Source organism: Heterodontus francisci, chromosome 14 (assembly GCF_036365525.1).
Source record: "Heterodontus francisci isolate sHetFra1 chromosome 14, sHetFra1.hap1, whole genome shotgun sequence".
NCBI classification, from domain to species: domain Eukaryota; kingdom Metazoa; phylum Chordata; class Chondrichthyes; order Heterodontiformes; family Heterodontidae; genus Heterodontus; species Heterodontus francisci.
The window spans coordinates 44,570,792-44,596,761 of record NC_090384.1 but is presented as its reverse complement, the minus strand read 5'-3'; the positions used below and the strand labels follow the sequence as shown (position 1 = coordinate 44,596,761).

The window sequence follows — 25,970 nt, the reverse complement described above, 5'->3', positions numbered from 1 at the left end:
GTTTCTCTGGAATTCACTCTCTTAAACCTCCATGTCCAGTTTCAATCATTTTTCTGTATTTTCTACATGTGTTAAAGGCACAAATTGTTTTAATGATGTCAGTGTGACAGCATGGAGGTGCTTGAGAGTGGGGCTGGAGTTTTCAATTTCGATTCAACAGCAAGGCTACACCAACTAAGCTATAGTTCCGTTGGCATACGGTATTAGACGTGGACCAGGTACAGCAAAGTTAGATACAACAGTGCGATGATAATAGACACAACTTAAGATAGCTACAGAAAAGACTTGCAGGTTGATGGGTAAATTGGCCATTATAAATTGCCCCTAGTATAGGTAGGTGGTAGGGGAATATAGGGACGGGTGAGGATGTGGTAGGAATATGGGATTAGTGTAGGATTAGTACAAATGGGTGGTTAATGGTAGGCACAGACTCGGTGGGCCGAAGGGCCCTGTTTCAGTGCTGTATATCGAAATCTAAAAAAAAACCATTAAAGGGAAGGCTAGAAAAAATCTTTATAGTGCTTGGAATGTGGAATCCTCTGCTATAAATGATTGTTGAGGTCGATAAGTTCTTTTCAAAGGGGTTAGATGTATAGGAAAAAGACAGCAAAAATAGAGATTAAAAAACTGAGCCCAAGACATCCAAAGCAGAAAATATTTAGGCACTTGTCCAGTTTTTTTACCTGGTAATTTACTCGTTTGAAAACTCGTCTGGCTTTTTTGAATGGAGCTGCACACGAGACACGTACATGCAGGGAAAATGTTTAATTTCTTCTGTGCTTTACCAGATGCTCCAGATGTGCAGGGAGAGGGCCAAGGTACTCTGGACTGGGACAGTTACCTTGATCAAGCTAAGCACATGTTGCATGATGTCAGTCCGCAATTGTACTGTTATGCGCTGTGGAAACTGCTGCCATTGACAGGATATCGAACTGTAAACCAGATGTGCTAACTTGCAATGCCATGCTGTGGAGTTTTTGGACGAGCCAAAGCATAACAGCCTCATAAAAGTACAGGAGGCCTGTGTGCATCTTAGAAATCCCTGGTCAGGATTCAGAGATTTATGGAACTAGCAAATGGTAAAAAAGAAAACTATAGCGACAGCAGATACCAAAAAAGAGAAAAAGAACTGAGATGTCGAAGCGGCATGTAGCGCTGTGGGAGGACGCCCAGCCGGCGGGTGGCGCTGTGGGAGGAGGGCGTCAATCGACGCCGAGGCGGCGGGTGGCGCTGTGGGAGGAGGGCGTGAATCGACGCCGAGGCGGCGGGTGGCGCTGTGGGAGGAGGAGGGCGTCAATCGACGCCGAGGCGGCGGGAGGCGCTGTGGGAGGAGGGCGTCAATGGACACCCAGCCGGCGGGTGGCGCTGTGGGAGGAGGGTGACGCAGTTTTGGGGGATCTGTTTTGGTTCGGCTATGTGACGAGTCGAGGAGCGGGATCGGTTGTTGGTTGGTCACAGTTTGAATTCAAGCCCTTGCTTTAGTATTGAGAGAGCGTGAGTCTAGGAGGAGAGAATCAGCTGCCCCAGAGAGTGAGTTTGTCCGGGTTCAATTGTGGGTATGTGCTTCCCTGGCTAAGATTACTAGTCCTGCAGTGAGCCAGTCTGATTGTCTCTATAATATTTGTGATTACCAGGAGTGCAGCTTCAAACACATCATCAGAAACTGTTGATCACAGTTATTTGTAGGTCTGTGTATAATTTCTGTATCTGAGTGTGTGTAGGAAGCGCATTTTTTGGCGACACAAAAGCAAAATACTACCGATGCCAGAAATCGGAAAATCCAAACTGAAAATGTTGGAAATACTCAGGAGGACTGGCAACAATACTGGAGAGGCGAGGTGTAGTGGTAATATCATTGAACTAGTAATCCAGAGCTTAGTCTAATGCTCTGGGGACATGGGTTTGAATCCCACCATGGCAGATGGTGAAATTTGAATTCAATTAATAAATCTGGAATTAAAAACTAGTCTTATGGTGACCATGAAACTGTTGTCGATTGTTGTAAAAACCCATTTGGTTCACTAATGTCCTTTAGGGAAGGAAATCCGCTGTCCTTACCTGGTCTGGCCTAAGTGTGACTCCTGACCCACAGCAGTGTGTTTGACTCTTGAAAAAAAAAGCCCTGTGAAATGGCCTAGCAAGCCACTCAGGGCAATTAGGGATGAGCAATAAATGCTGGCTTCGCCAGCGATGCCCACATCCCACAAACAAATAAAAAAAAATCTGTGGACAGAAAAACAGAGTTATTGTTCTGGTCTGATGAAAGGTCACAGACCTAAAGCTTTAACTCTGTTTCTGTCTTTGCAGGTGCTGCCAGACCATCTGAGTATTCCTAGCACATTTTAAGGCACTCCTGTTACTAGCTGTTTACTTAGAAAAGTCTGATTAAAAGGTCATAGACCTTTTTCCATCCATAGATGCTGCCTGATCTGCTGAGTATTTCCAGCATTTTCAGTTTTTTTTCTCTGACCTCTGCTTGTCAGAGTTCCCTAATAACCAACTAATCATGTTTTCCTTGCTGGGATGGGGGCAGAAGTAACTGGGATCTCTCCTGAGTTGGGCTGCCTACAGGGTTGATATACTTATCAATGAAAGCTTGGAATCATGTCAGCCCTTAGTGGCAAATATGGTTAAGTCCATGTGCCATGCAAGCCTGTAGTACTTCAGACAGGCGCTGTTGATTTAGACGTCAGTCTGTTTTACTACTAAAACCTAGAAGGACAGATGTGTCACTGAGCGCTGGGATTCTTCCCACTTGGCTTTGGATGTAGCAGGTTGGGTAGTTCTGGTTAGAGAGGTAATGGAAAGGTGCTTTGTTAAACTTTGTAGTTTTAATTGGTTAATCTGCAGCAATATGTTTGTCTTCTCCTGTCTTGCTTTTCCTATATGACACAAGGTGATCTGTGTGCATGCCATGGGTGCTTTTTTGATGTCTGCAGGGGTTGTGCAGACCTACACTCAGTTTCTCTTCCTACCCACTATACCCTGCTGATGGTTTAATGCAGCATTCCCTGTGCTCTCCACAGTAGCATTGTCTGGATGTTCTGAATGCCGGGATGGATCGCAATCCATCCCCACCACCGAGTGATGAAAGTGATGATGAGACTACCAGAGTCGATGCAATTGGAAACACAGTCTACAGCAAGCACTGGTTATTCAGCACACTCATGCGGCTGATTGAGGTAACATCTGTGTCCCACGCTTGAGTGCTGTACACAAAAATGGAGCAGCTGTTTTGAAATGACAGTAATGTAGATTTGATCAGTCACAATTGGAACTTTTGACTCCTAAAGACTCAGATGGCAAATTAATTCAATGGTCCTTTACTCATCTGTACAAATTGTAAGACTGCAGGTTGACTTCTTGGGCTGTGCTGAATGATCTAATCTCAGTTAAAGTGGCGTGGAGCTGGAGAGTAGAGGGAGAAAGTCAGCCAGAGTTCATGCTGTTTGCTATCAAGCAATCCTTGAGAAAAAGGGATATGTGTGTGGATGACAGAATTACCTTTACAATGATGTCCTACGTGATTGAGTAGCCTATAGATAGGAAGGATGTCAAGGCCTTGGAGAGGATACAGAGGAGATATATGAGAATTGTACCATATCTGTAAGATATCATGACTCTTGTGACCCTTTAGCTGTGTCAGCCATGGCTCAATTGGTAGCACTCATGCCTCTAAGTCAGAAGGTTGTGGATTCAAGTCCCACTTCAGGATCCAGGCTGACACTCCAGTGCAGTTTTGAGGGAATGTTGCACTGTTGGAGGTGCTATCTTTCAGATGAAACGGTAAACTGAGGCCCTGTCTGCTCCCTCAGGTGGAAGTAAAAGATCCCATGGAACTGTTTTCCGGCACAGACGCGATGGACCAAGTGGCCTCTTTCTGTGCCTTAAAATTTCTATAATTCTATGACCCCAAGCACAGAAATTTTGTTGCAGTTACAGGTTTTTACCGGGATATCTAGCAGGAAAAGTGGCAACGCAGGTGGATAAGCTAGTCAAGAAGGCATACGGCATGCTTGCCTTCATCAGTCGGGGCATAGAGTATAAAAATTGGCAAGTCATGCTGCAGCTGTACAGAAACTTAGTTAGGCCACACTTAGAATATTGCATACAATTCTGGTCGCCAAACTACCAGTAGGATGTGGAGGCTTTGGAGAGGGTACAGAAGAGGTTTACCAGGATGTTGCCTGGTCTGGAGGGTATTAGCTATGAGGAGAGGTTGGATAAACTTGGATTGTTTTCACTGGAACGACGGAGGTGGAGGGGCGACATGATAGAGGTTTACAAAGTTATGAGTGGCATGGACAGAGTGGATAGTCAGAAGCTTTTTCCCAGGGTGGAAGAGTCAGTTACTAGGGGACATAGGCTTAAGGTGCGAGGGGCAAAGTCTAGAGGGGATGTGCGAGGCAAGTTGTTTACACAGAGGGTGGTGAGTGCCTGGAACTTGCTGCCAGGGGAGGTGGTGGAAGCAGGTACCATAGAGACGTTTAAGAGGCATCTTGACAAATACATGAATAGGATGGGAATAGAGGGATACGGACCCCGGAAGTGCAGAAGGTTTTAGTTTAGACAGGCATCAAGATCAGCGCAGGCTTGGAGGGCCGAATGGCCTGTTCCTGTGCTGTACTGTTCTTTGTTCTTTGAAAAGGCATGCACAATGCAGAGCCGGATGTTAGGACACACTGTTAAATATATTAACTGTTTTACTTTCTCAGCTTGTCTCTCCAGAAGGTGAAGAGACAGAAGTGTCAGGTTCCAGAGCAGAGACAGAACTGGATGAAGATCTGGAGAATGAGATCTGTAAAGTATGGGACATGTCAATGGATGAGGTAATCGTGGGCTTCTGTGGAGCCCTTGAATATGACATTGATTGTTCTTTTGGGCCTCCTTATCTCGAGAGACAATGGATACGCGCCTGGAGGTGGTCAGTGGTTTGTGAAGCAGCGCCTGGAGTGGCTATAAAGACCAATTCTGGAGTGACAGGCTCTTCCACAGGTGCTGCAGAGAAATTTGTTTGTTGGGGCTGTTGCACAGTTGGCTCTCCCCTTGCGCCTCTGTCTTTTTTCCTGCCAACTACTAAGTCTCTTCGACTCGCCACAATTTAGCCCTGTCTTTATGGCTGCCCGCCAGCTCTGGCGAATGCTGGCAACTGACTCCCACGACTTGTGATCAATGTCACACGATTTCATGTCGCGTTTGCAGACGTCTTTATAACGGAGACATGGACGGCCGGTGGGTCTGATACCAGTGGCGAGCTCGCTGTACAATGTGTCTTTGGGGATCCTGCCATCTTCCATGCGGCTCACATGGCCAAGCCATCTCAAGCGCCGCTGACTCAGTAGTGTGTATAAGCTGGGGATGTTGGCCGCTTCAAGGACTTCTGTGTTGGAGATATAGTCCTGCCACCTGATGCCAAGTATTCTCCGAAGGCAGCGAAGATGGAATGAATTGAGACGTCGCTCTTGGCTGGCATACGTTGTCCAGCCCTCGCTGCCGTAGAGCAAGGTACTGAGGACACAGGCCTGATACACTCGGACTTTTGTGTTCCGTGTCAGTGCGCCATTTTCCCACACTCTCTTGGCCAGTCTGAACATAGCAGTGGAAGCCTTACCCATGCGCTTGTTGATTTCTGCATCTAGAGACAGGTTACTGGTGATAGTTGAGCCTAGGTAGGTGAACTCTTGAACCACTTCCAGAGCGTGGTCGCCAATATTGATGGATGGAGCATTTCTGACATCCTGCCCCATGATGTTCGTTTTCTTGAGGCTGATGGTTAGGCCAAATTCATTGCAGGCAGACGCAAACCTGTCGATGAGACTCTGCAGGCATTCTTCAGTGTGAGATGTTAAAGCAGCATCGTCAGCAAAGAGGAGTTCTCTGATGAGGACTTTCCGTACTTTGGACTTCGCTCTTAGACGGGCAAGGTTGAACAACCTGCCCCCTGATCTTGTGTGGAGGAAAATTCCTTCTTCAGAGGATTTGAACGCATGTGAAAGCAGCAGGGAGAAGAAAATCCCAAAAAGTGTGGGTGCGAGAACACAGCCCTGTTTCACACCACTCAGGATAGGAAAGGGCTCTGATGAGGAGCCACCATGTTGAATTGTGCCTTTCATATTGTCATGGAATGAGGTGATGATACTTAGTAGCTTTGGTGGACATCCGATCTTTTCTAGTAGTCTGAAGAGACCACGTCTGCTGACGAGGTCAAAGGCTTTGGTGAGATCAATGAAAGCAATGTAGAGGGGCATCTGTTGTTCACGGCATTTCTCCTGTATCTGACGAAGGGAGAACAGCATGTCAATAGTCGATCTCTCTGCACGAAAGCCACACTGTGCCTCAGGGTAGACGCGCTCGGCCAGCTTCTGGAGCCTGTTCAGAGCGACTCGAGCAAAGACTTTCCCCACTATGCTGAGCAGGGAGATTCCACGGTAGTTGTTGCAGTCACCGCGGTCACCTTTGTTTTTATAGAGGGTGATGATGTTGGCATCGCGCATGTCCTGGGGTACTGCTCCCTCGTCCCAGCACAGGCATAGCAGTTCATGTAGTGCTGAGAGTATAGCAGGCTTGGCACTCTTGATTATTTCAGGGGTAATGCTGTCCTTCCCAGGGGCTTTTCCGCTGGCTAGGGAATCAATGGCATCACTGAGTTCCGATTTGGTTGGCTGTATGTCCAGCTCATCCATGACTGGTAGAGGCTGGGCTGCATTGAGGGCAGTCTCAGTGACAGCATTCTCCCTGGAGTACAGTTCTAGGTAGTGCTCAACCCAGCGGTCCATCTGTTTGCGTTGGTCAGTGATTATGTCCCCCGATTTAGATTTGAGGGGGGTGATCTTCTTGATGGTTGGCCCAAGAGCTCTCTTCATGCCATCATACATTCCTCTGATGTTTCCGGTGTCTGAGGCCAGCTGAATATGACTGCATAGGTGTTGCCAGTAGTCGTTTGCGCAACGCCTAGCTGTTCTTTGTGCAGTACTTCTGGCTGCTTTAAGTGCTGCGGATGTTAAATCGCTGGGGGCTTTCTTGTAGTTCAAAAGTGCAATGCGCTTAGCGGCTATGACAGGTTCCAGCTCTTCATTATGAGATTGAAACCAGTCTGCATTTCTCTTCGCACTTTTGCCGTAGGTGGTCAAAGCTGACTCATAGATGGCGTCTCTGATGTGGGCCCACTTGGTCTCAGCATCCCCTGTGGGAGTGTTTTGAAGGGCTGTTACAAGTGAATTTAGAAATTTTTGTAACAGCTGTGGGTGAGAAATTCTGCTCGTGTTGATGCGCGGGTGGCCCTTCTGCTTGGAATGATGCAACTTCTTTGGTCTGAGTCTAACCTTGCTGCACACCAGGGAGTGGTCGGTGTCGCAGTCCGCACTGTGGAAGCTGCGTGTGATTTGAACACTGTTTAAGGCGGCTCGCCTTGTGACAATGAGGTCTAGCTGGTGCCAACGACGTGATCTTGGGTGCCTCCATGAAACCTGGTGACAGGGTTTAGTGTGAAAGAACGAGTTGGTGATGCAGAGGTTATGATAGGTACACAACTCAAGCAGTCTCTGCCCGTTCTCATTCATCCTTCCAACGCCATAGCGCCCAAGGCAGGAGGGCCATGAGTCATGGTCGGCCCCAACCCTGGCATTAAAGTCCCCCAGCAGGAATAGGTGTTCGGTGTTGGGGACGCTGCTAATGATGTTATGGAGTTGTTCATAGAACTGGTCTTTAGCTTCAGGTGCGGAACAGAGTGTTGGAGCATAGATGCTGAGTAGGTGTACTGGACCAGAGGTGGTGAGCAGTCGGATGGACAGTATGCGTTCCGAGCCATTTGAGGGAGGCTCTATCATGCTGAGCAAGGAGTTTCTGATGGGTACTATCTTACCTGTATCCTAAAGCTCAAAATCTCTTCACTATTTACTGTTCCATCTTTAAATTCCCTTCCCTGGCTTTACATTCCATCCCTGCGATGAGAGAGAAAGATGATCTAATCTCTAGCTTTGAAGGTAAATACAAGCATATCTTAAGCTGATGTTTCTGAATTTTTTTACTTCACTTCCACAGGGAAGGTTCAAGTGATATGGGCAACTTGTGTGGAGAATTCACCAGTCAATTATATTTCCCTTCGTACTGTAGTATGGCACGTTGAAATGTCAGAGGAGCTCTTCACCGAGAAGCTTCTCTTCTCTGGAATGATAATGTGGAAATTTTGTTTTTGCAGTAATAGCTTCACAGCTTATATTGTGGAAAAGACTGCTTGCGTTGAGTTCTGTAAGACATACATGATCGGTGCCTCTGACCCTGCTCAATGCATAATCAATGCCACTAACCATATGATAATCTTGTGGTCATTGCTGCATAACCCTTTGAGCTGCATGGTCACCCTGCTTGACCCTATGAGGTGCATGATCACTATTCCCGACCCTATGAGGTGCATGGTCACTGTCCTCTGACTCAGATGTATGTCACCATTGCCTACTTACTAAGCTTTGTATTTGGTGTTGCAGGATGTTGCTGTGTTTCTTCAGGAATTCAATGCTACGGACATTTTGTTAGGGATCATTGGTAAATCCAAGTGTCCCCGACTAACGGTGAGTGAAAAATGCAGCAAGTGAGGGTTATTTGCAATGTTATGCATTCTTTGTATAGTAGGCAGTGACACACAACTTATCGGCTGTATTATAATCTCATTACTTCTGATTGTTGGCAGAGAGCATGACCTGGCAATCAAATTTCTCCAGCATAGGTATCTAGTTTTATAATATCGCCCATGGCAACCACATCTAATTTGTAATAATGCTTTCCTAGGTATGATTATCCAGTTAGTAGTAATCTCCTGCTATTGGGCATAGTAGGCCCCCAGTTTTTAATAAGATATGGTTCCCTTCTCACTGTTCTATGGCTGAGTAATTGGCTGGTGCACAACTAGGAATTAGTTTTCAGGAACCATATCCTGACTGTGGAGGCTGATTTCTGCTGACATGAAGTGAATGTCTTTCCCAGTTATATGTCTGCAGTTCTGTGGGAAAATAGTTATGGGTAGAACAGCAACTTTAGAATATCAGTTAAAAGGTGGGTGTATTTTGCTCTGAAAGTACTTTTTCTCGCCACAAAATTTCTGCTGCTACTGATTTTCTCAACTGCATCCTCACCTCTGCCTTTGATGCCCTAGCCCCCATATCCATTACTCTCATCCTAGTCATTCTCCCTGGTATCCTCCAATTAAATATTGGGAAGACTGAAGCCATTGTTTTCCATCCCTGCTCCAAACTCCATTCCCTAGCTGCCAACACCACCCTCTCTCTGGCAGCTGTCTGAGACTAAACCAGACTGTTTGCAACCTTGTGTCATATATGACCATGAGATGATCTTCTGACCATATATTAACGCCATTACTATGGCCTCCTGTTTTCACCTCCGTAGCATTGCTCGATTTGGCCTCTGCCTCAGGTCCTGCTGCTGAAACCCTGTTTCATGCCTTTGTGACTTGACTATTCCAATGCACTCCTGGCTGGTCTCCCACATTCTACCCTCTGTAAATTTAAGTTCTTCCAAAACTCTGCTGCCCGTGTCTTAACTTGCAGCAAGTCCTGTTACCCTATCGCCTCTATGTTCACTGACCTACATTGGCTCCCAGTCAAGCAGTGTCTGGATTTTAAATTCTCATCCTTGTTTTCAAATCCCTCCATGGTCTCGCCCCTCCCTATCTCTGTCATCTCCTCCAGCCCCACAACCCTTAAGGGTATCTGAGCTCATCTAATTCTGGCCTCTTGAGCATCCCAGATTTTAATTGCTGCACCATTGGTGGCTGTACTTTCAGTTGCCTAGGTCCTAAGCTCTGGATTCCCTCCTTTCCACCTTGCTTTCTGTCTTTAAGATACTCCTTAAAGCCGACCTCTTTGACTAAACCTTTGGTCATCTGACCTAATATCTTCTGATGTGGCTCGGTGTCGTATTTTGTTTTATAATACTCCTGTAAAGCAACTTGGGATGTTTTATTACTCTGAAGGTGCTACATAAATATAAGCTTTTTGTTGTTGTAATGTGAGAGGTGCAGTTATGTAAGTGATTAACTAAAAGACATGAGTTTAAACTATTGCCTGAGTTTTTCATTATTTTTGGGGATCAGAGAGTATTTATACAGAACTTGCCCTCAGGAAGTTAAACGGTGGAGCAGAATCCATGCTGGGATAAAGTGTAAATGGTCTGTGGAAGGAGTGATCTTCAGCAAAATGGTCATTTTTCATTCTGTGTTTTTCCTCTGCAACAATGTTGTGGCATTGCTTGACAAAGTCTCCTCTTCTTCGTGGTTAGGAGATCTGCGTTGGTATCCTGGGGAACATGGCTTGTCACAAGGAGACCTGTCAGTCAATCACTAACAACGATAATCTTGTGTGAGTATTGGTACAAGTGCCATGCTGCATATTCTTGCATCAAAAGCTGGTAAAAACATTAATTCCCATCCTTTGTGAGCCTTGTCGCAATGGGATTTTAGGAAAACTGGGAAAAAAACCCAACTAAGAGATAAGTCCACTGCTTAGAATTTTCCTGTTCTGTTTTGTGTTACCTCTGACGTTCACCCCTCTTCTGCAAAGGGAATAGTGTATGATAGCATGAGCAGAGCAAATCGTAGTTGAGCTTTTCAGTTATCGGTGATGCACCAGAGGTTTGGTTTCACACCAAAGAAGCAACCCCTCTGTATCCTCCAACAATCACAGCAGAGCTTGTGAAATTTTAGAAGTGACATTTATGTGTTCCATGAAGCTGCTTCCGGTATGCAGTTTATCACCAAAAAGTGACTCCTACATTCTAGATCTAATCAGTTCACCAATAAACTCTGATACTTTCTAATTGAAAGACAGAGTAGCATGTGCCTTACTCTGGATCTATTTCTTGTGCCTGATGGACCAATGTAAAGTGGACTTTACTCTTTATCTAACTGTGCTGTACTTGACCTGCGGTTGCTTGGTACAGCCCTCGAATAATGCAAACTTTGCCAGAAAAGAATTAAAATCCCCAAAAACGATCAGGAGTGTGAAGGCTCCCAATAATAAATGTTGGTAGCTGTTTCAGTGCATGATGCCCATGGTACAGATGTGTGAGATTCTCATATAGGCATAGACAACATAAGCCCCAGACTGTATTGCCGTTTTGCTTAAACTGCAGATCATGTCAGATAATTGTGATATCCATTTGACTTTCAGCACCTGCTAAAAATATTTTATTAAGTATGCATTAAGTAATCTAGACTATGATATATGTCTTATGATGAAAGATATGGGTTGCTTGGAGCTGCCGAGAAGTCCAGTACCAGGTGTTGCATCTTTTCAGGATTTATGTTGTATTTTTAACATAGGTTTGATATCTCAAAATTAACTCCTAAGCTGCTCTTCTAAATATCCACTTTTCCAAAGATCACTGTTTAAGAATCGAACTCTATGCCAACCTCCATTGGCAATCTTCATTTCATTGTAGATGTTTTCCAGCAAGAAGCTGCTCTTTGTAGTCGCAGACTAAAAGATATTGAATCAAGAGGGAGGCAATATAATTCATTGAACCTCAAAGTGAAATGTACTGCTTGAGAGTGTGGTGGAGGCAGATTCAATTATGGCTTTCAAAAGAGAATTAAATAGTTATTTGAAGAGAAAAAATCTGCAGGGCTCCGGGGAAAAGGCACAGGAGTAGGACTAGGTGAATTGCTCTTGCAGAGAGCTGGCACAGACATGATGGATCGAATGGCTTCTTTCTGTGCTGTAACCATTCTATGATTCTGTAAAGCTCTGGGAGAAGCTCTGGCTTGAGTCCAAATACTTGAATTAGTCAGTGATTTGGTATAACTTTTTTTTGATTAGATTTATAAAGCAAAGTGTGGTTTCAATTGAAGTTGCTCCACAGATTCTATGATACCTCAAATAATGGCTAAATTGGGCATCAGGGAGGAAGTGTTGGCATTGTAACTCAGAAGAAGGTACCCTTCTTCCCACATTTCCCAAATTTTTTCCTCTTCTGGGAGTCCACAGTGTGAACCTAAACAAAGGGAGAGGCATCATGGAGTCACAGTTATTTGCGGCACAGAAGGAGGCCATTCGGCCCATCGGGTTCATGCTGGTCTCCACAGAGCTATTCAGTCAGTCCCACTTCCCCACTTGATCCCCGTAGCCCTGCAAGTCTATTTCCTTCAACTGGCCATCCAGTTTCCTTTTGTAGTCATTGATTATTGAATCACTATTGATTATGGTCCTAAAATATGCTTGTTGGGATTATTATCAGAGGTGACAGCTCCACAGTGTTCACATAGACAGGTTGTTGGTGGCAAATAGGCTCATTGTCTTGCAGTGGCTCAAAGGAATGACCTGAATAATCCCTTTGGGTGGCGCGGCCCACAAGAATATGAATCTGGAGAGACTAGTGGCTGTAATACTGTATTGTAGTATTGGGAAGGGATGAGGAGGATCTTTGCAGTCCAAGGTTAAGTGGTTGAGTTGTTAAATTGTAAATTGAAAACTGCCTCCTATGCAGCTGTTTTGGACCTGACTTCCCTCCTGGGATCAAGGAACTAAGATGGGGAAAGTTGGGCTGTCTTGGCATTGAGAAGAATGCCTTTCCTTATTCTTTTATTCCCTGTTTCTTTATTGTTTCTGTTTAGTGGGTTATTTAGAAAGGGTTTGCAGGGCTATAATTTCTATAATTTTTCTAGGGATGTGAGTGATGCTGGCAAGAGATAGTGCCTTCAAGAGAAGAGGGAAATTATGGGGAGTTATGCTGGGTGTTCTTTTGATTGGGGTTGAGGGGAGTCTGAGCTGGGAATAATTGGCCTATTTTGCTGATTGTTCTGTTTCTTTTCTGTTGCACAGTGAGGTGTTGCTGTTACTACTGGGCGACTCCGACCCACCTACTCTCTTGGAGACCAGCAGGTAGATTCTTTGAATACTTTCATGTTGTTGTACCATGTATTCTGTGCACTGGAGCTGTGGAGATCGCATGTTAGTTCATTACTTTATAGCTGAATCACTTCATGAATTATCTGTACACATAAGAAGGAAAATCCAAAATGATGGAATTTTTTTATGGCGGTAATGGGCCTTTTCTGGAAACTGCTGTAGTCCTTATGATGAAGGTATTCCCCCTGATTCTGTTAGGAAGGGAATTTTAAAACTGTGACCCAGCAGTGATGAAGGAACAGTAATATAGATCCAAGTCAAGATGGTGAGTGCCTTGTATGAGGATTTAGAGCTAATGTTCCCTTCATATTGCTGCGTATGCAGCTCTTCTGAGGTCGTGGGACTGGGAGGATATCAGATGTAAAACTGGAAATGTGCGGCAAATCAGTCAGTGTATCCAAGTGTGGTTAATGTTTTGGATGAGGCCTTTCATCAGAACTGGCAGATGTGCAGAGTCCCAATCGAAGTATTAGCCTATCTTTCTCTTTCAGATATTGACTGATTTGTTATTTTCTGGTTTTATTTTTGTAATTTCTGTCCAGCCTTTTTCATGCTAGTATTGTGCTTTCTGACTCTGATATGAACCAATTGTCGTTATGTATTGAAAGTATGTACAGAAAGGTTCTGTCCCGCCACAGTCCACTGCTTCAATGGGTGCTTGGAGCTCAGGGTCATTGCCCGACAAGTGGACTGTAACACCGCACCAAACAGCACGACATAAAAAGGAAAGAAGGTACCAGCCCTTCGTTTTGCAAGCTGGAACGTCAGAACTATGTGTCCTGGCCTGTCGGAAGACCTTACACAAATTAATGACTCTCGGAAGACCGCCATCATTAAAAACGAGCTCAGTAGACTCAATGTGGACATTGCAGCACTTCAGGAGAGACGCCTCCCTGCGAGCGGATCTCTAAGAGAGCAAGACTACACCTTCTACTGGCATGGTAGGGATCCTGAAGAAACAAGACAGTATGGAGTGGGCTTCGCCATCAGAAACTCTTTGCTCAGCATGATAGAGCCACCTTCAAATGGCTCAGAACGCATACTGTCCGTCTGATTGCTCACTGCCTCTGGCCCAATACACCTGCTCAGCATCTGTGCTCCAGCACTCTGCTCCCCACCTGAGGTTAAAGACCAGTTCTACGAGGAACTCCATAATATCATTAGTAGCATCCCCAATACCGAACATTTGTTGCTGCTGGGGGACTTTAACGCCAGGGTTGGAGCCAACCATGACTCACAGCTCTCCTGCCTTCGGCGCTATGGCATTGGAAGGATGAATGAGAATGGACAGAGACTGCTGGAGTTGTGTACCTATCACAACCTCTGCATCACCAACTCGTTCTTTCATACTAAACCCTGTCACCAGGTTTCATGGCGACACCCAAGATCATGTCGTTGGCACCAGCTGGACCTCATCGTCACAAGGCGAGCCTCTATACACAGTGTCCAAGTCACACACAGCTTGCACAGTGCGGACTGTGACACTGACCACTCCCTGGTGTGCAGCAAAGTTAGACTCAAACCAAAAGAAGCTACATCGCTCCAAGCAGAAGGGCCGCCCGCGCATCAACGCTAACAGAATTTCTTACCCACAGCTGTTACATAAGTTTCTAAATTCACTTGTAAAAGCCCTTCAAAACACTCCTGCAGGGGATGCAGGACCCACATCAGAGACGCCAACTATGACTCAGCAATGACCACCTTTGGCAAACATGAGAAGCAGAATGCAGACTGGTTTCAATCTCATGGATGAGCTGGACAAACAGCCAACAAAATCGGAAATCAGTGATGCCATTGATTCTCTAGCCAGTGGAAAAGCCCCTGGAAAGGACGGCATTACCCATGAAATAATCAAGAGTGCCAAGCCTGCTATACTCTCAGCATTCCATGAACTGCATTGCCTGTGCTGGGTTGAGGGAGCAGTACCACAGGACGTGCGCGATGCCAATATCATCCCCCTCTATAAGAACAAGGATGACTGTGGTGACTGCAACAACTACCGTGGAATCTCCCTGCTCAGCATAGTGTGGAAAGTCTTTGCTTGAGTCGTTTTAAACAGACTCCAGAAGCTGGCTGAGCGTGTCTACCCTGAGGCTTTCGAGCAGAGAGATCTACCGTTGACATGCTTTTTTTTTTATTCATTCATGGGATGTGGGCATCGCTGGCCAGGCCAGTGTTTATTTCCCATTCCTAATTGCCCTTGAGAAGGTGGTGGTGGGCTGCCTTCTTGAACCGCTGCAGTCCATGTGGGGTAGGTACACCCACAGTGCTGTTAGGAAGGGAGTTCCAGGATTTTGACCCAGCGACAGTGAAGGAACGGTGATATAGTTCCAAGTCAGGATGGTGTGAGACTTGGAGGGCAACTTGCAGGTGATGGTGTTCCCATGAATTTGCTGCGCTTGTCTTTCTAGTTGGTAGAAGTCGCGGGTTTGGAAGGTGCTGTCGAAGGAGCCTTGGTGCATTGCTGCAGTGCATCTTGTAGATGGTACACACTGCTGCCACTGTGCGTCGGTGGTGGAGGGAGTGAATGTTTGTAGATGGGGTGCCAATCCAGCGGGCTGCTTTGTCCTGGATGGTGTTGAGCTTCTTGAGTGTTGGAGCTGCAACCATCCAGGCAAGTGGAGAGTATTCCATCACACTCCTAACTTGTGCCTTGTAGATGGTGGACAGGCTTTCGGGAGTCAGGAGGTGAGTTACTCCCCGCAGGATTCCTAGCCTCTGACCTGCTCTTGTAGCCACGGTATTTATATGGCTACTCCAGTTCAGTTTCTGGTCAATGGTAGCCCCTAGGATGTTGATAGTGGGGGATTCAGCGATGGTAATGCCATTGAACGTCATGGGGAGATGGTTAAATTCTCTCTTGTTGGAGATGGTCATTGCCTGGCACTTGTGTGGTGCGAATGTTACTTGCCACTTATCAGTCAAGCCTGGATATTGTCCAGGTCTTGCTGCATTTCTACATGGACTGCTTCAGTATCTGAGGAGTCACGAATGGTGCTGAACATTGTGCAATCATCAGCGAACATCCCCACTTCTGACCTTATGATTGAAGGAATGTGTTCTCCCTTTGCCAGCTACAGGAGAAATGCCGCGAACAACCGATGCCCCTCAACGTTGCTTTCATAGATCTCACCAAAGCCTTTGACCTTGTCAGCAGACGTGGTCTCTTCAGACTACGAGTAAAGATCGGATGTCCACCAAAGCTACTAAGTATCATCACCTCAGTTCCTGACAATATGAAAGGCACAATTCAGCATAGTGGTGCCTGGTCAGACCCCTTTCCTATCCTGAGTGGCGTGAAACAGGGCTGTGTTCTCGCACCTACACTGTTTGGGATCTTCTTCTCACTGCTGCTCTCACATGCATTCAAGTCTTCAGAAGAAGGAATTTTCCTCCACACAAGATCAGATGGCAGGTTGTTTAACCTTGCCCGTCTTGGAGCGAAAACCAAGGTACGGAAAGTCCTCATCACGGAACTCCTCTTTGCTGACGATGCTGCATTAACATCTCACACTGAAGAGTGTCTGCAGAGACTCATCGACAGGATTGCGGCTGCCTGCAATTAATTTGGCCTAACCATCAGCCTCAAGAAAAGGAACATCATGGGACAGGACGTCAGAAATGCTCCATCCATCAATATCGGCGACCATGCTCTGGAAGTGGTTCAAGAGTTCACCTACCTAGGCTCAACTATCACCAGTAACCTGTCTCTCGTTGCAGAAATCCACAAGCGCATGGGAAAGGCATCTGCTGCTATGTCCAGACTGGCCAAGAGGGTGTGGGAAAATGGCTCACTGACACAGAACACAAAAGTACGAGTGTTTCAAGCCTGTGTCCTCAGTACCTTGCTCTACTGCAGCGAGGCCTGGACAGTGTATGTCAGCCAAGAGCGGCGTCTCAACTCATTCCATCTTCGTTGCCTCCGGAGAATCCTTGGCATCAGGTGGCAGGACCGTATCTCCAACACCGTAGTCCTCGAGGCGGCCAACATCCCCAGCATATACACCCTACTGAGCCAGCGGCACTTGAGATGGCTTGGCCATGTGAGCTGCATGGAAGGTGGCAGGATCCCCAAAGACGCATTGTACAGCGGGCTCGTCACTGGCATCAGACCCACCGGCTGTCCGTGTCTCCGCTTTAAAGATGTCTGCAAACGCAACATGAAGTCCTGTGACATTGACCACAAGTCGTGGGGGTCAGTTGCCAGGGATCGCCAGAGCTGGCGGACAACCATAAAGGCGGGACTAAAGAGTGGCGAGTCGAAGAGACTTCGCAGTTGGCAGGAAAAAAGACAGAAGTGCAAGGAGAGAGGCAACTGTGCAACAGCCCCGACAACCAATTTTATCTGCAGCGCCTGTGGAAGAGTCTGTCACTCTAGAATTGGCCTTTATAGCCACCCCAGGCACTGATCCACAAACCACTGACCACCTGCAGGCGCTTAAACATTGTCTCTCGAGACAAGGAGGCCAAAGAAAAAGAATTGGATCCAATATCTGATCCTGATTGGCAGTATATTTACTGGTCTGGACCTGGTTGCCAGTTGTCACAGTGAGTTTGATCCTGATCTTGACATGGACGTGGTTCCTTCATTGTGAACAATTGATATTATTCATTGGTATGGGCTCACATGGTTTCAGTAAAATGTAAAAGTGACTGATATGTGCCTACTTGAACTGTGCGAAGTAACTAGCAATAGAAATAAATCCCATCCTTCCAAACTTGGGTTGTGTGTGGAGGGTATATTTTGAACTTTAGAATGAAGTATTGCTATCTACAAGTCTGCCACTGGTGGTGATGAGTTGAGCCCAATAATAAAACTAGGTTGATACAGTCACAATACTAGGGTACACTTATACCACTGATGGTCTCTCAGCAACGGTAAATATTATGGTTAATGTCTCTGTTTTTCAGGTTAATACTGAGCTGTCTTTCTCAGCCAGATGTTTCCACCATTTGGGTTGACCAAATTCGCAAGCAGCAATCTGTTCAAGAGAATGTATGCTTCATAATGCAGAGCTCCACAAATTGTAAGTGTTTGTTATTTTTCATGCAAATCAGTTAGCCAGAACACACATGAATGGAGGAGTCTACATCATTAATCTTATTTTTAGTTTTCTAAGGTTTTGTCTGAGATGGGACAGTGTTATCTGTGTCTGAGATTTTGGGGGTGGTTGGGTAGAAGATTGTGAGGTAGGAAAGAAAGGTGCATGAGTGCACGGGCAGGATTGAGGACTGCTGCATTCTTTGGGTGACAAGTTTGCAGTGTTAAAGTGACCTATGAGAGCTATTCAGTCATGGCTCAGTGGTACTACTCTCACCGTTGAGTCAGAGGTTGTGGGTTCAAACCCACTCCAGGGGCTTCAGTACAAAATCTAGGCTGAAACTTCAGTGCAGTATCTAAGGATGTGCTGCACTCTTGGAGGTGCTGTCTTTCAGATGAAATGTTAAATCTAGGCCCAGTCTGCCTCCTCAGGTGACCATAAACTATCCAATGGCACTATTTTGAAGAAGAGCAGGGGAGTTATCCCCAGCGCCCTGGCCAATATTTATCCCTCAACCAACACCTAAAAAGCAGATTATCTGGTCATTATCACATTTGAGGGTCCTTGCTGTATGCAAATTGGTTGCTGCGTTTCCTACAACAATGACTACACTTCAAAAGTACGTCATTGGTTGTAAAGCACTTTGGGATGTCCTGAGGTTGTGAAAGACGTTATACATATATAAGTCTTCCTTTATTTTGGGACAGTGGTGTTATCAGTATACTGATATACTGTGTGCTGCCCAGACCTCTTGAGTACTGCAATCTTACCTGTAGCGTGTGCTGACCAAGTCTGTGTTGTGTGCAGTTGCAAAGAATCAATTTGGACAGCAGTGCTTTGTGAGGTTTGTGGTAATTTGTCCTTTTTCTGATTAGCTGACTTGTTGGGGAAGGTTGGTGAGATGGTCGATAAACTCTTCGACTTAGATAAGGAGCTAATGTTGAGCTGGATCAGGGATTCAAAGGAGTTGCCTGATGCATCGACAACAGAACAGGAGAAAACAGCTGAAACTGCGATGGTCCCTTGCTTATTGGAAGCAGCCAGACAACTCAGGTACGTTTCGGGAAAAGGGATATGGGCTCAATATCCAGGGTAACAGCGTAGTTCTGCTATAGTGAATGTAAACCCAGTGACATTTTCCTCCTTATTTTAAACTTTATCTCCCTTTTTCAGATTCTCCCCCACCTCAGTGGTTGAAGAATTATAGACTCTGGGGGCTGTTGTCACTTAGATCTCAGTGATGGATATATGAAATTTTCATACTAGGTCCATTTGAACAGTGTAAAAAACATTATGAAGTACGATTACAATCTTGTTGTTTTCTCACTAAATGGATTGGCAGATGTTCCTTAAGCAGTCTGTGTCTCTTAACTGTCAGATGTATGCGTTCTTTCACTTTTTGCCCTGATCTAGAAACTGTTATTCTAGCTAAATTGCAATTTGTGTCGGATGCCCATTATGTTTCCAAGCTATTCCAGTAATTGAAAATAATACACACCAGCTCAGGCTAAAACAGCTAATCCAAATTTATTTTTAAAATTATGTGAAAATTAAAATATGTGCAAAATTAGATGAATATTAGAATGCAAGACAACTAGAATTTATAAAGTACTGAGCTCCCTCCAGGGTTGGATGAGTCTCTTGCTCAACACTCGCATTTCACTTTTGAATTGGGCTCAAATGCAGCCTAGCTTGGTAGTCTCCTGTGAAAGTCTCCTGTCTGCTGACTGGGCTTTGGGAAACCACAGCACAAAATGGTGCCTGATGCAGTCCTGAATTGACAATGTCACCAAGAAACTGTAGGGTGGTCAGTTTTAGAAAACGGTAAAATGTCATTCTGGTGCAAATAGGGAGTATTTTTCTGAGTTTGATGTTGAGACATACTAGTAGAGCTACATCCACCCTGTGCTATACCTGACCTGGGAGTGCTTGATGTTAATGATGGGTGCCTCAAATGGAAAGCATTCCATTCTCCAGCACTAAAACCAGGCATCTTGATGGACACATAATGTAATACAGAGAAAGCCAAGAGCCGCATGGAGTAAGAGAGCCTGCTGACATAGGTGAAATAACACTCACCTGGGCCAGTGGTTTCAGGTCATCATTGTCTGAGTTTGGAGGAACTGTGAGATGGGAAGATGCATGGTTGCATGCATGTAAAATTGGGATGGGAGAAGTGTGGACATGTGCTTTGGGCACCAAACTTCCAGTATCCTGAGACCTAACCTGTCCAGTTACTGAGGGTTGTGGTTTCTGCTGTATGCATAGGATGCTGGCTGGTGTATTTTGTTCTCATTGCTGTTTGCTGTTGTTTAGGTCAGACAGTATTGAGGGGTTAGAGGTTTACATGCATGTACTGCAGCTGCTCACTACGGTGGATGAAGGAATCCAGGCAATAGGTAACTTTCTTATTCTCCACATTCTTATCTGCCATTCTTCCACATTCAGTCTAGTGTTATTGAAAAAAACTAAGTGAAATTGCACTTTTTGTTCAAATTACATTATCAGTATCTCTCTCTGACATTAAAATGGTGTGCGCATTTCCTGATCATCATAATCCTTGTGACATGACAAATATGTTGCACTTTGAGCTGAAATTATGTCTTCATTCAAGGAATCAGAACTTTGTGACCATGAAAACTGAGGAAAAGCCACAAATTCAAAAAAAATACAGAAAATGAACCAGTTAACTTATTTAAAGTTTTTTCAGAATAATTTTGGCTGAATTTAGGTTCTTTAAGGCAACCAGTGGCAACTGGCCATTTCTCTTGAGTGTCTGCTGCTTTTGTAATTAATTAAATGATTCAATCTATCTTGTTTCAGTGGCAGTAGAAACCTAGTTTTTAAAGGTTTTGTATACTCTTGCCTGTTATGCTTCTGGCAGACTGAATATGCAGAGTGGGTTCAGTATTTCTGACTTCAGTAGCGGAAAGCCATTCAAAGGAGGAATACTTGGGATCCTTATTTTCTGTTTGCAGTTACAGCAGCCCCATTGGAATGTACCAGTTGAGATCTATAATGCCAAGCACATGTGCAAAAATTGGATTCCTTTAATCCTAATTGCTGTTTTACAGGATTAATGAGAAACTGGGCCATACTGTGGATGGGAGGAGAGTGAGTAGAGGCTGCCTTCTGAAACAGATCAAAATGAGCAGTGTGTGAAACATTTTATTCTTATCATCTGTTGGCTCTGGGTGAACTCTTGGGTTAGTCTGAAGTCTGGCTGCCTCTGTGTAGCTAGTGGAACAATGCTTTTTAATTCCCATCACCAACAACATGGAGAAGCCAGACTTGATTTCGATGGAAGACAGGAAAATCAGTTTTTTTAAAAAGAAAAAGTCAAAACAGGGATATTTGCGCATGTAATTTTCACTATATAATGGAAGAGTGCTTGGAACAAAAAATATTGACTAGACTTTCCTTGCCCTTTAATCGTGCCCCAGGCAGAGTTCCATTTGCTAACTGCTTCATAATGAATCTCTCCCCTTGTAGTGAAAACTTCAGACAAGGGAGAGGCAACCTGGACTCTTCTGTACGACATTATTTGCACTGACCTTTGCCAGGATGATGACCCATCAATCATCGTAGAGGAGCAGGCGAGTGTGCTGTCCTCCACTATGGCTGTCCTTTCAGCGATGTTTTCTTCATACATGGAGGAGAAATACATCAAGATTGAGCAAAGTGAGTTCAGTGTGTTCTGGGAAAGATGGTGGGAAAACACGGTGTAATAAATCTGACCCTGACACTTTGTGGGCGGTGATGAGATTATTGAGGTGATCAAACCAGAGAGCAATATTGCCCCATTCCCATCTTGAGTAGAGTCATAACCTGACTAGTATTCTCTTCTCTGTAGCTTTACTCTACTACTGACATCTTACAATCACCTGTACTTATATTGATGTTGTAATTGGTACAAGCTCGATCTCTGCACCTTGAGCCTCAATGTGAAGGTATTTTCCAACATAATCAGGTTGGGGAAGATTAGGTTGATTGGTTATTGTCAGCTTTATAAATTTAGACTGAAGAAGGACAAGGCCGATCAGCCATCTCAACAGGCTAAATTCTTTAAGAGACAGCACGTTGTCCAGAACTACAGTGATAAGGAAAGGCTGTTGATCGTGAGCAGCTTATCTCAGTAAAGCATTGTTATACTGTTGTGCAGAGGCGATTTACTAGAATGGTACAAGATTAGGGACTTCAGTTACATGGAGAGACTGGAGAAAGTGGGATTGTTCTTCTTAGGACAGAGAATGTACAGAGGAGATTTACTGGAAGTGTTCAAAATTATGAAGGGTCTTGATAGAGTAAATAATGAAAAGCTGTTGTCACTGGCAGGAAGTTCGGTAACCAGAAGGTAATTGGCAAAAGAATCAGAGGAGAGATAAAAAGAAAGGTTTTAATGCAATGAGTTGTTATGATTTGGAATGCACTACCTGAAAATATGATGGAAACAGATCCAATGGAACTTTCAAAAGGCAGTTAGATATATACTATAAAAGAAAAATTTGCAGGGCTATTGGGAAAGAGTAGGGGTGTGGGACTAATTGGATAGCTCTTTCAAAGAACAGCACAGGCACTTGGGCCACCTTCTGTGAGTATGATTCTATAAACTCCTCCTTTAAGACCTTCCTAAAAGTCTGTCTCCTTGACCAACCTTTTGGTGGCCTCTCCTAATGTCTCCTTTGGCTGTGTGCCCATTTTCTTTTGATTACATCTCTGAAATGCTTTGCAACATTTTTCTGAGTTAAAAGCTCTTATATAAATGTAAGTTATTGTTGATGCAGTTCAGAGCTTAAACTGGCTAAAGCAAAGTCCATAGAAAAGAATGAGTATCAATTGTGACAATTTATTATTAATCATCTCCAAGTCAAGTTCCTGCTTAACAAATGTACCACTCATCCAAAATTAACCCCTATCTGAAGTGTGCACTTGTTTAGGGCCCCACTGTCTGAAGTGTATGCTTTGCCCAGTGCGGTTGGTTTAGCTGTAGCATACTTTGTGTCTGGTGCAGATCTTCCCTTGCTCGGTACACTGCTGCGGGTTTTATTCTATGCAGAAGAATGTCGGAAGAAACCATTGGAGGGAACGAGAAGACCCAGCGCAGACAAATGGTCTGTCCCATCTCCGATAGCTGGTGTCCAGAAGGGGAAACGACGGAAGGGAGACTTTCACCTGAAAATTCTCCTGGATATCTGCTGTGAATTCCTTTCTGAAATCTTCGTGAACCTCTCGAAGGTATAAATGTATACTATAAATGGGAACATCAAAGGAATAAGTGTGGTGCATTAAATGTATATTAATTGTGTTTAATTGTATGCAGGTGGTGGGTATTAACTGGGGATTCACTTGTGCCCCTATAAATAGAAACTGGTTATTGGGGTTAGGAGGTGCATGCTTGTAATGTGTAACTCTGTAAATAAATGCTTATAAAACTGTGTAAAGATTGGCTCTGGTTCTACCCTTCACCAGTTGGCTTTCTGGAATATAACATGGTGGAGGAGGAGGTGACAATTTGGGGGAAAAGGAAAATAAAGGGACTGAGTGAGGGTCCCACTGAGGATGGAGGGAGTTAATGGAGACTGTGGGAGATGAGGTTGCAAATGGGAATGCGGAAGGTGGGTGGGGCTGAGGATGTAGGGGTCAGTGAGCACTTGTATTTAGATGATCTCTTCTGAAAATTCTGCAAATTGAATCCACTGCTCATAAACCAGCAATTGGCCACAGTGTGATGAACAGCTCCTCAGTTCATGTAACTGCTCAGGTTTTGGTCAGAAACCATCACTGTGTACTGTGTTAACTATGATTCTGTTGTGCTTGTAGGAGATGGTGTCAAAAAGCTTTAAAGAAGGGTACCTGAGCCAGGAGATGTGTATCTGTGCCCTTCACCACCTCCTCCCTCTGTACCACACTGCTGTGAGTATTTTCACATGACTGTTTTCTTCATCGGAAGGTTCCAACAAACCTTTACTCTTAACCTGGAGCTTGAGTAAAAGGCCTTGCTTCACCACAAGATCACAGGTTGATTATGTGAAAGAGAAAAGAAAGTTAAAGTTTTATGTTTGACTCTTCTTCAGGGGTGATCAAGCTTAAATTGAAACAGCAAATAGTGGATTTAGATCATGGGCTCATCAGGATCTGAAAGAAGAAGATGGGTTAGCATGTCAGGTGGAGAGCTTTCATCAACATGACGCATTAACCTCTTTCAGATGTTGCTAGATCTGACTTATATTTCCAGCATTCAAAGGTTTCCTCCAATACTGTGCAACAATTTGTGGGTTGTTACAGGGAAAAAAAAGAAAGCAGATGTTGGTATTACGAGCACCATGCATGTGTTCAGCACAGCTTACTAGTTACAGTGTAAAAGCACTAGGATGTTTCTATTTGCTTCTCTGATTTTCTGCACTCGCCCCAGCTCATGTGAAGCTATTGACTGCTTGCTGGGCCTTGGTTCCATGGGTACTAATTGACTTTCGGGACATCAATACAGAGCCTTGTCAATGAATGTTAGCCAGCCGTTGTTCAGAGAGGGCAGCATAGCGAGCCCGATGCCTGATTACTTTCCAGTCAAGATCAGTGGGTAATGACTAGGAGCAGAGACTTGCTGAATTTTTTTATTCTGCTCACCCAAGACCCCCAAGTGCTCAGATGACCAACATGATCCCATCAGCTATTTTAAAGCTGGCGCTGATGACCATTGTTAGGGGAAAGTAGAGCAAGCTTTAGTCTGTGTCCAACTGTGTCATATCTGACCTGAGTGATCTTAATGGGTCAGTGTGGAGGGAGCTTTTCTCTACATCTCACCCATGCTGTACATGACTTTGTAATGGTTAATGGAGCATTGTGGAGTAAACTTTAGTCTGCATTCAGTTGTACCTTAACCTGGGAGTGCTTGTTGCTGACATTTTGCCTGATATAAAAGTATTCTGCTCCCCAGCACTAACATACTTCATCTTGATGAGCATAAGAATTTGCACCAAAAAAATGTAATAAAATTAATGCACATTTCATCCAGTTCTAAGTGCTCACAGCTGACCGATAAATGTAATTTCTTCCAGGTTGAAAAGTTCCACGCCATCTTAACAGACGTACAGCCGGACACTGCAAAACGATTATTACTGGAGTTTCCGAATCTCAGATGCTAACTGAGAGTTGTTGCCATCATTGAGAGGGACACTGTGCTGTGTGGGGAGCAGATGGCTGAGAGAAAGAGCACCCTCAAATGCTTAAATGCACATATCTCTGACAGACAATGCCTGGTGACTGCAGCTTTGCCAGTCTCAGAGGTACCACATCTACACAACTGCATTTGAGTAGAATTTTAACCTCCTCAGCTATTTCAATGCAGATTCTTAGCATTACTGAGCCGTATGTACGCAACTGAATTAAGATCTTTATTGCAGTGTATCTGAGCTTTCTTTCGGTTGGTGTCTAGTGTGGTCACTGACAGAGTGAAGTCACTGACAGAGCTCTGCTCTGTCTCTAGCCTCCTGAGAAGGTGACATTTCAGGAGCAGCTTCATCTTGTACCTTCTACCTCTTCGATCCTGAAGACATGTCATGGTTTTGGTCTGGAAACTGGCACCTGAAGCTGCAGCCCGTATCTTCCATCTATGTCCAGCCTTCTTGAAGATATGGTGAGATATTGAGCTGCAGCACTATCAGCACCAGCCTGCTGATTATTTCACCTATGCTGATGGATATAACATTGAGCGGAGGGGTTTTTTTCCTCAATAAATGTTTGCTTTTTGTTTTAACCAGTGCATGTATTAAGCATATTTCTAAGAATGCTTTAGTTGGCTAAAGCCTCTTGAGATGTTTTCACAAATCCCCCAGAATAATTTTAATGACTAACCAGCTTCCAACAGCACAGTAATGTGTGTGGAATGGCAGCATCCATGTGACATAATCACTTTCAAATACATTGCATTGATGGCACAGTGGGTAAAGGAACCACTGGTCTAGAACTAAGCCATAGTGACTAGAAGGTTCCACTATTCATCGTTGGTGATTTC

At 44.7% G+C, this 25,970-nt stretch overlaps 1 protein-coding gene across 3 annotated transcripts; it reads left to right on the top strand.

Annotated features, from left to right (window-relative positions):
• Positions 1-1,384: 1,384 nt before the first annotated feature.
• Positions 1,385-25,712, top strand: saal1 (serum amyloid A-like 1). Of its 3 annotated transcripts, none has more exons than XM_068046103.1 (13): positions 1,385-1,530; positions 3,027-3,182; positions 4,716-4,829; positions 8,484-8,567; positions 10,291-10,370; positions 12,831-12,890; positions 17,829-17,944; positions 18,835-19,012; positions 20,276-20,358; positions 21,452-21,640; positions 22,971-23,194; positions 23,780-23,872; positions 25,015-25,712. In XM_068046103.1, the coding sequence occupies exons 2-13, from the start codon at positions 3,057-3,059 to the stop codon at positions 25,099-25,101; spliced, it is 1,434 nt and encodes a 477-aa protein (XP_067902204.1). In that variant the 5' UTR covers positions 1,385-1,530; positions 3,027-3,056; the 3' UTR covers positions 25,102-25,712. The 3 variants fall into 3 exon arrangements, with proteins under 3 accessions (XP_067902204.1, XP_067902205.1, XP_067902206.1); XM_068046104.1 differs by having other exon boundaries at positions 1,385-1,556; XM_068046105.1 differs by having other exon boundaries at positions 1,400-1,447.
• Positions 25,713-25,970: the final 258 nt, after the last annotated feature.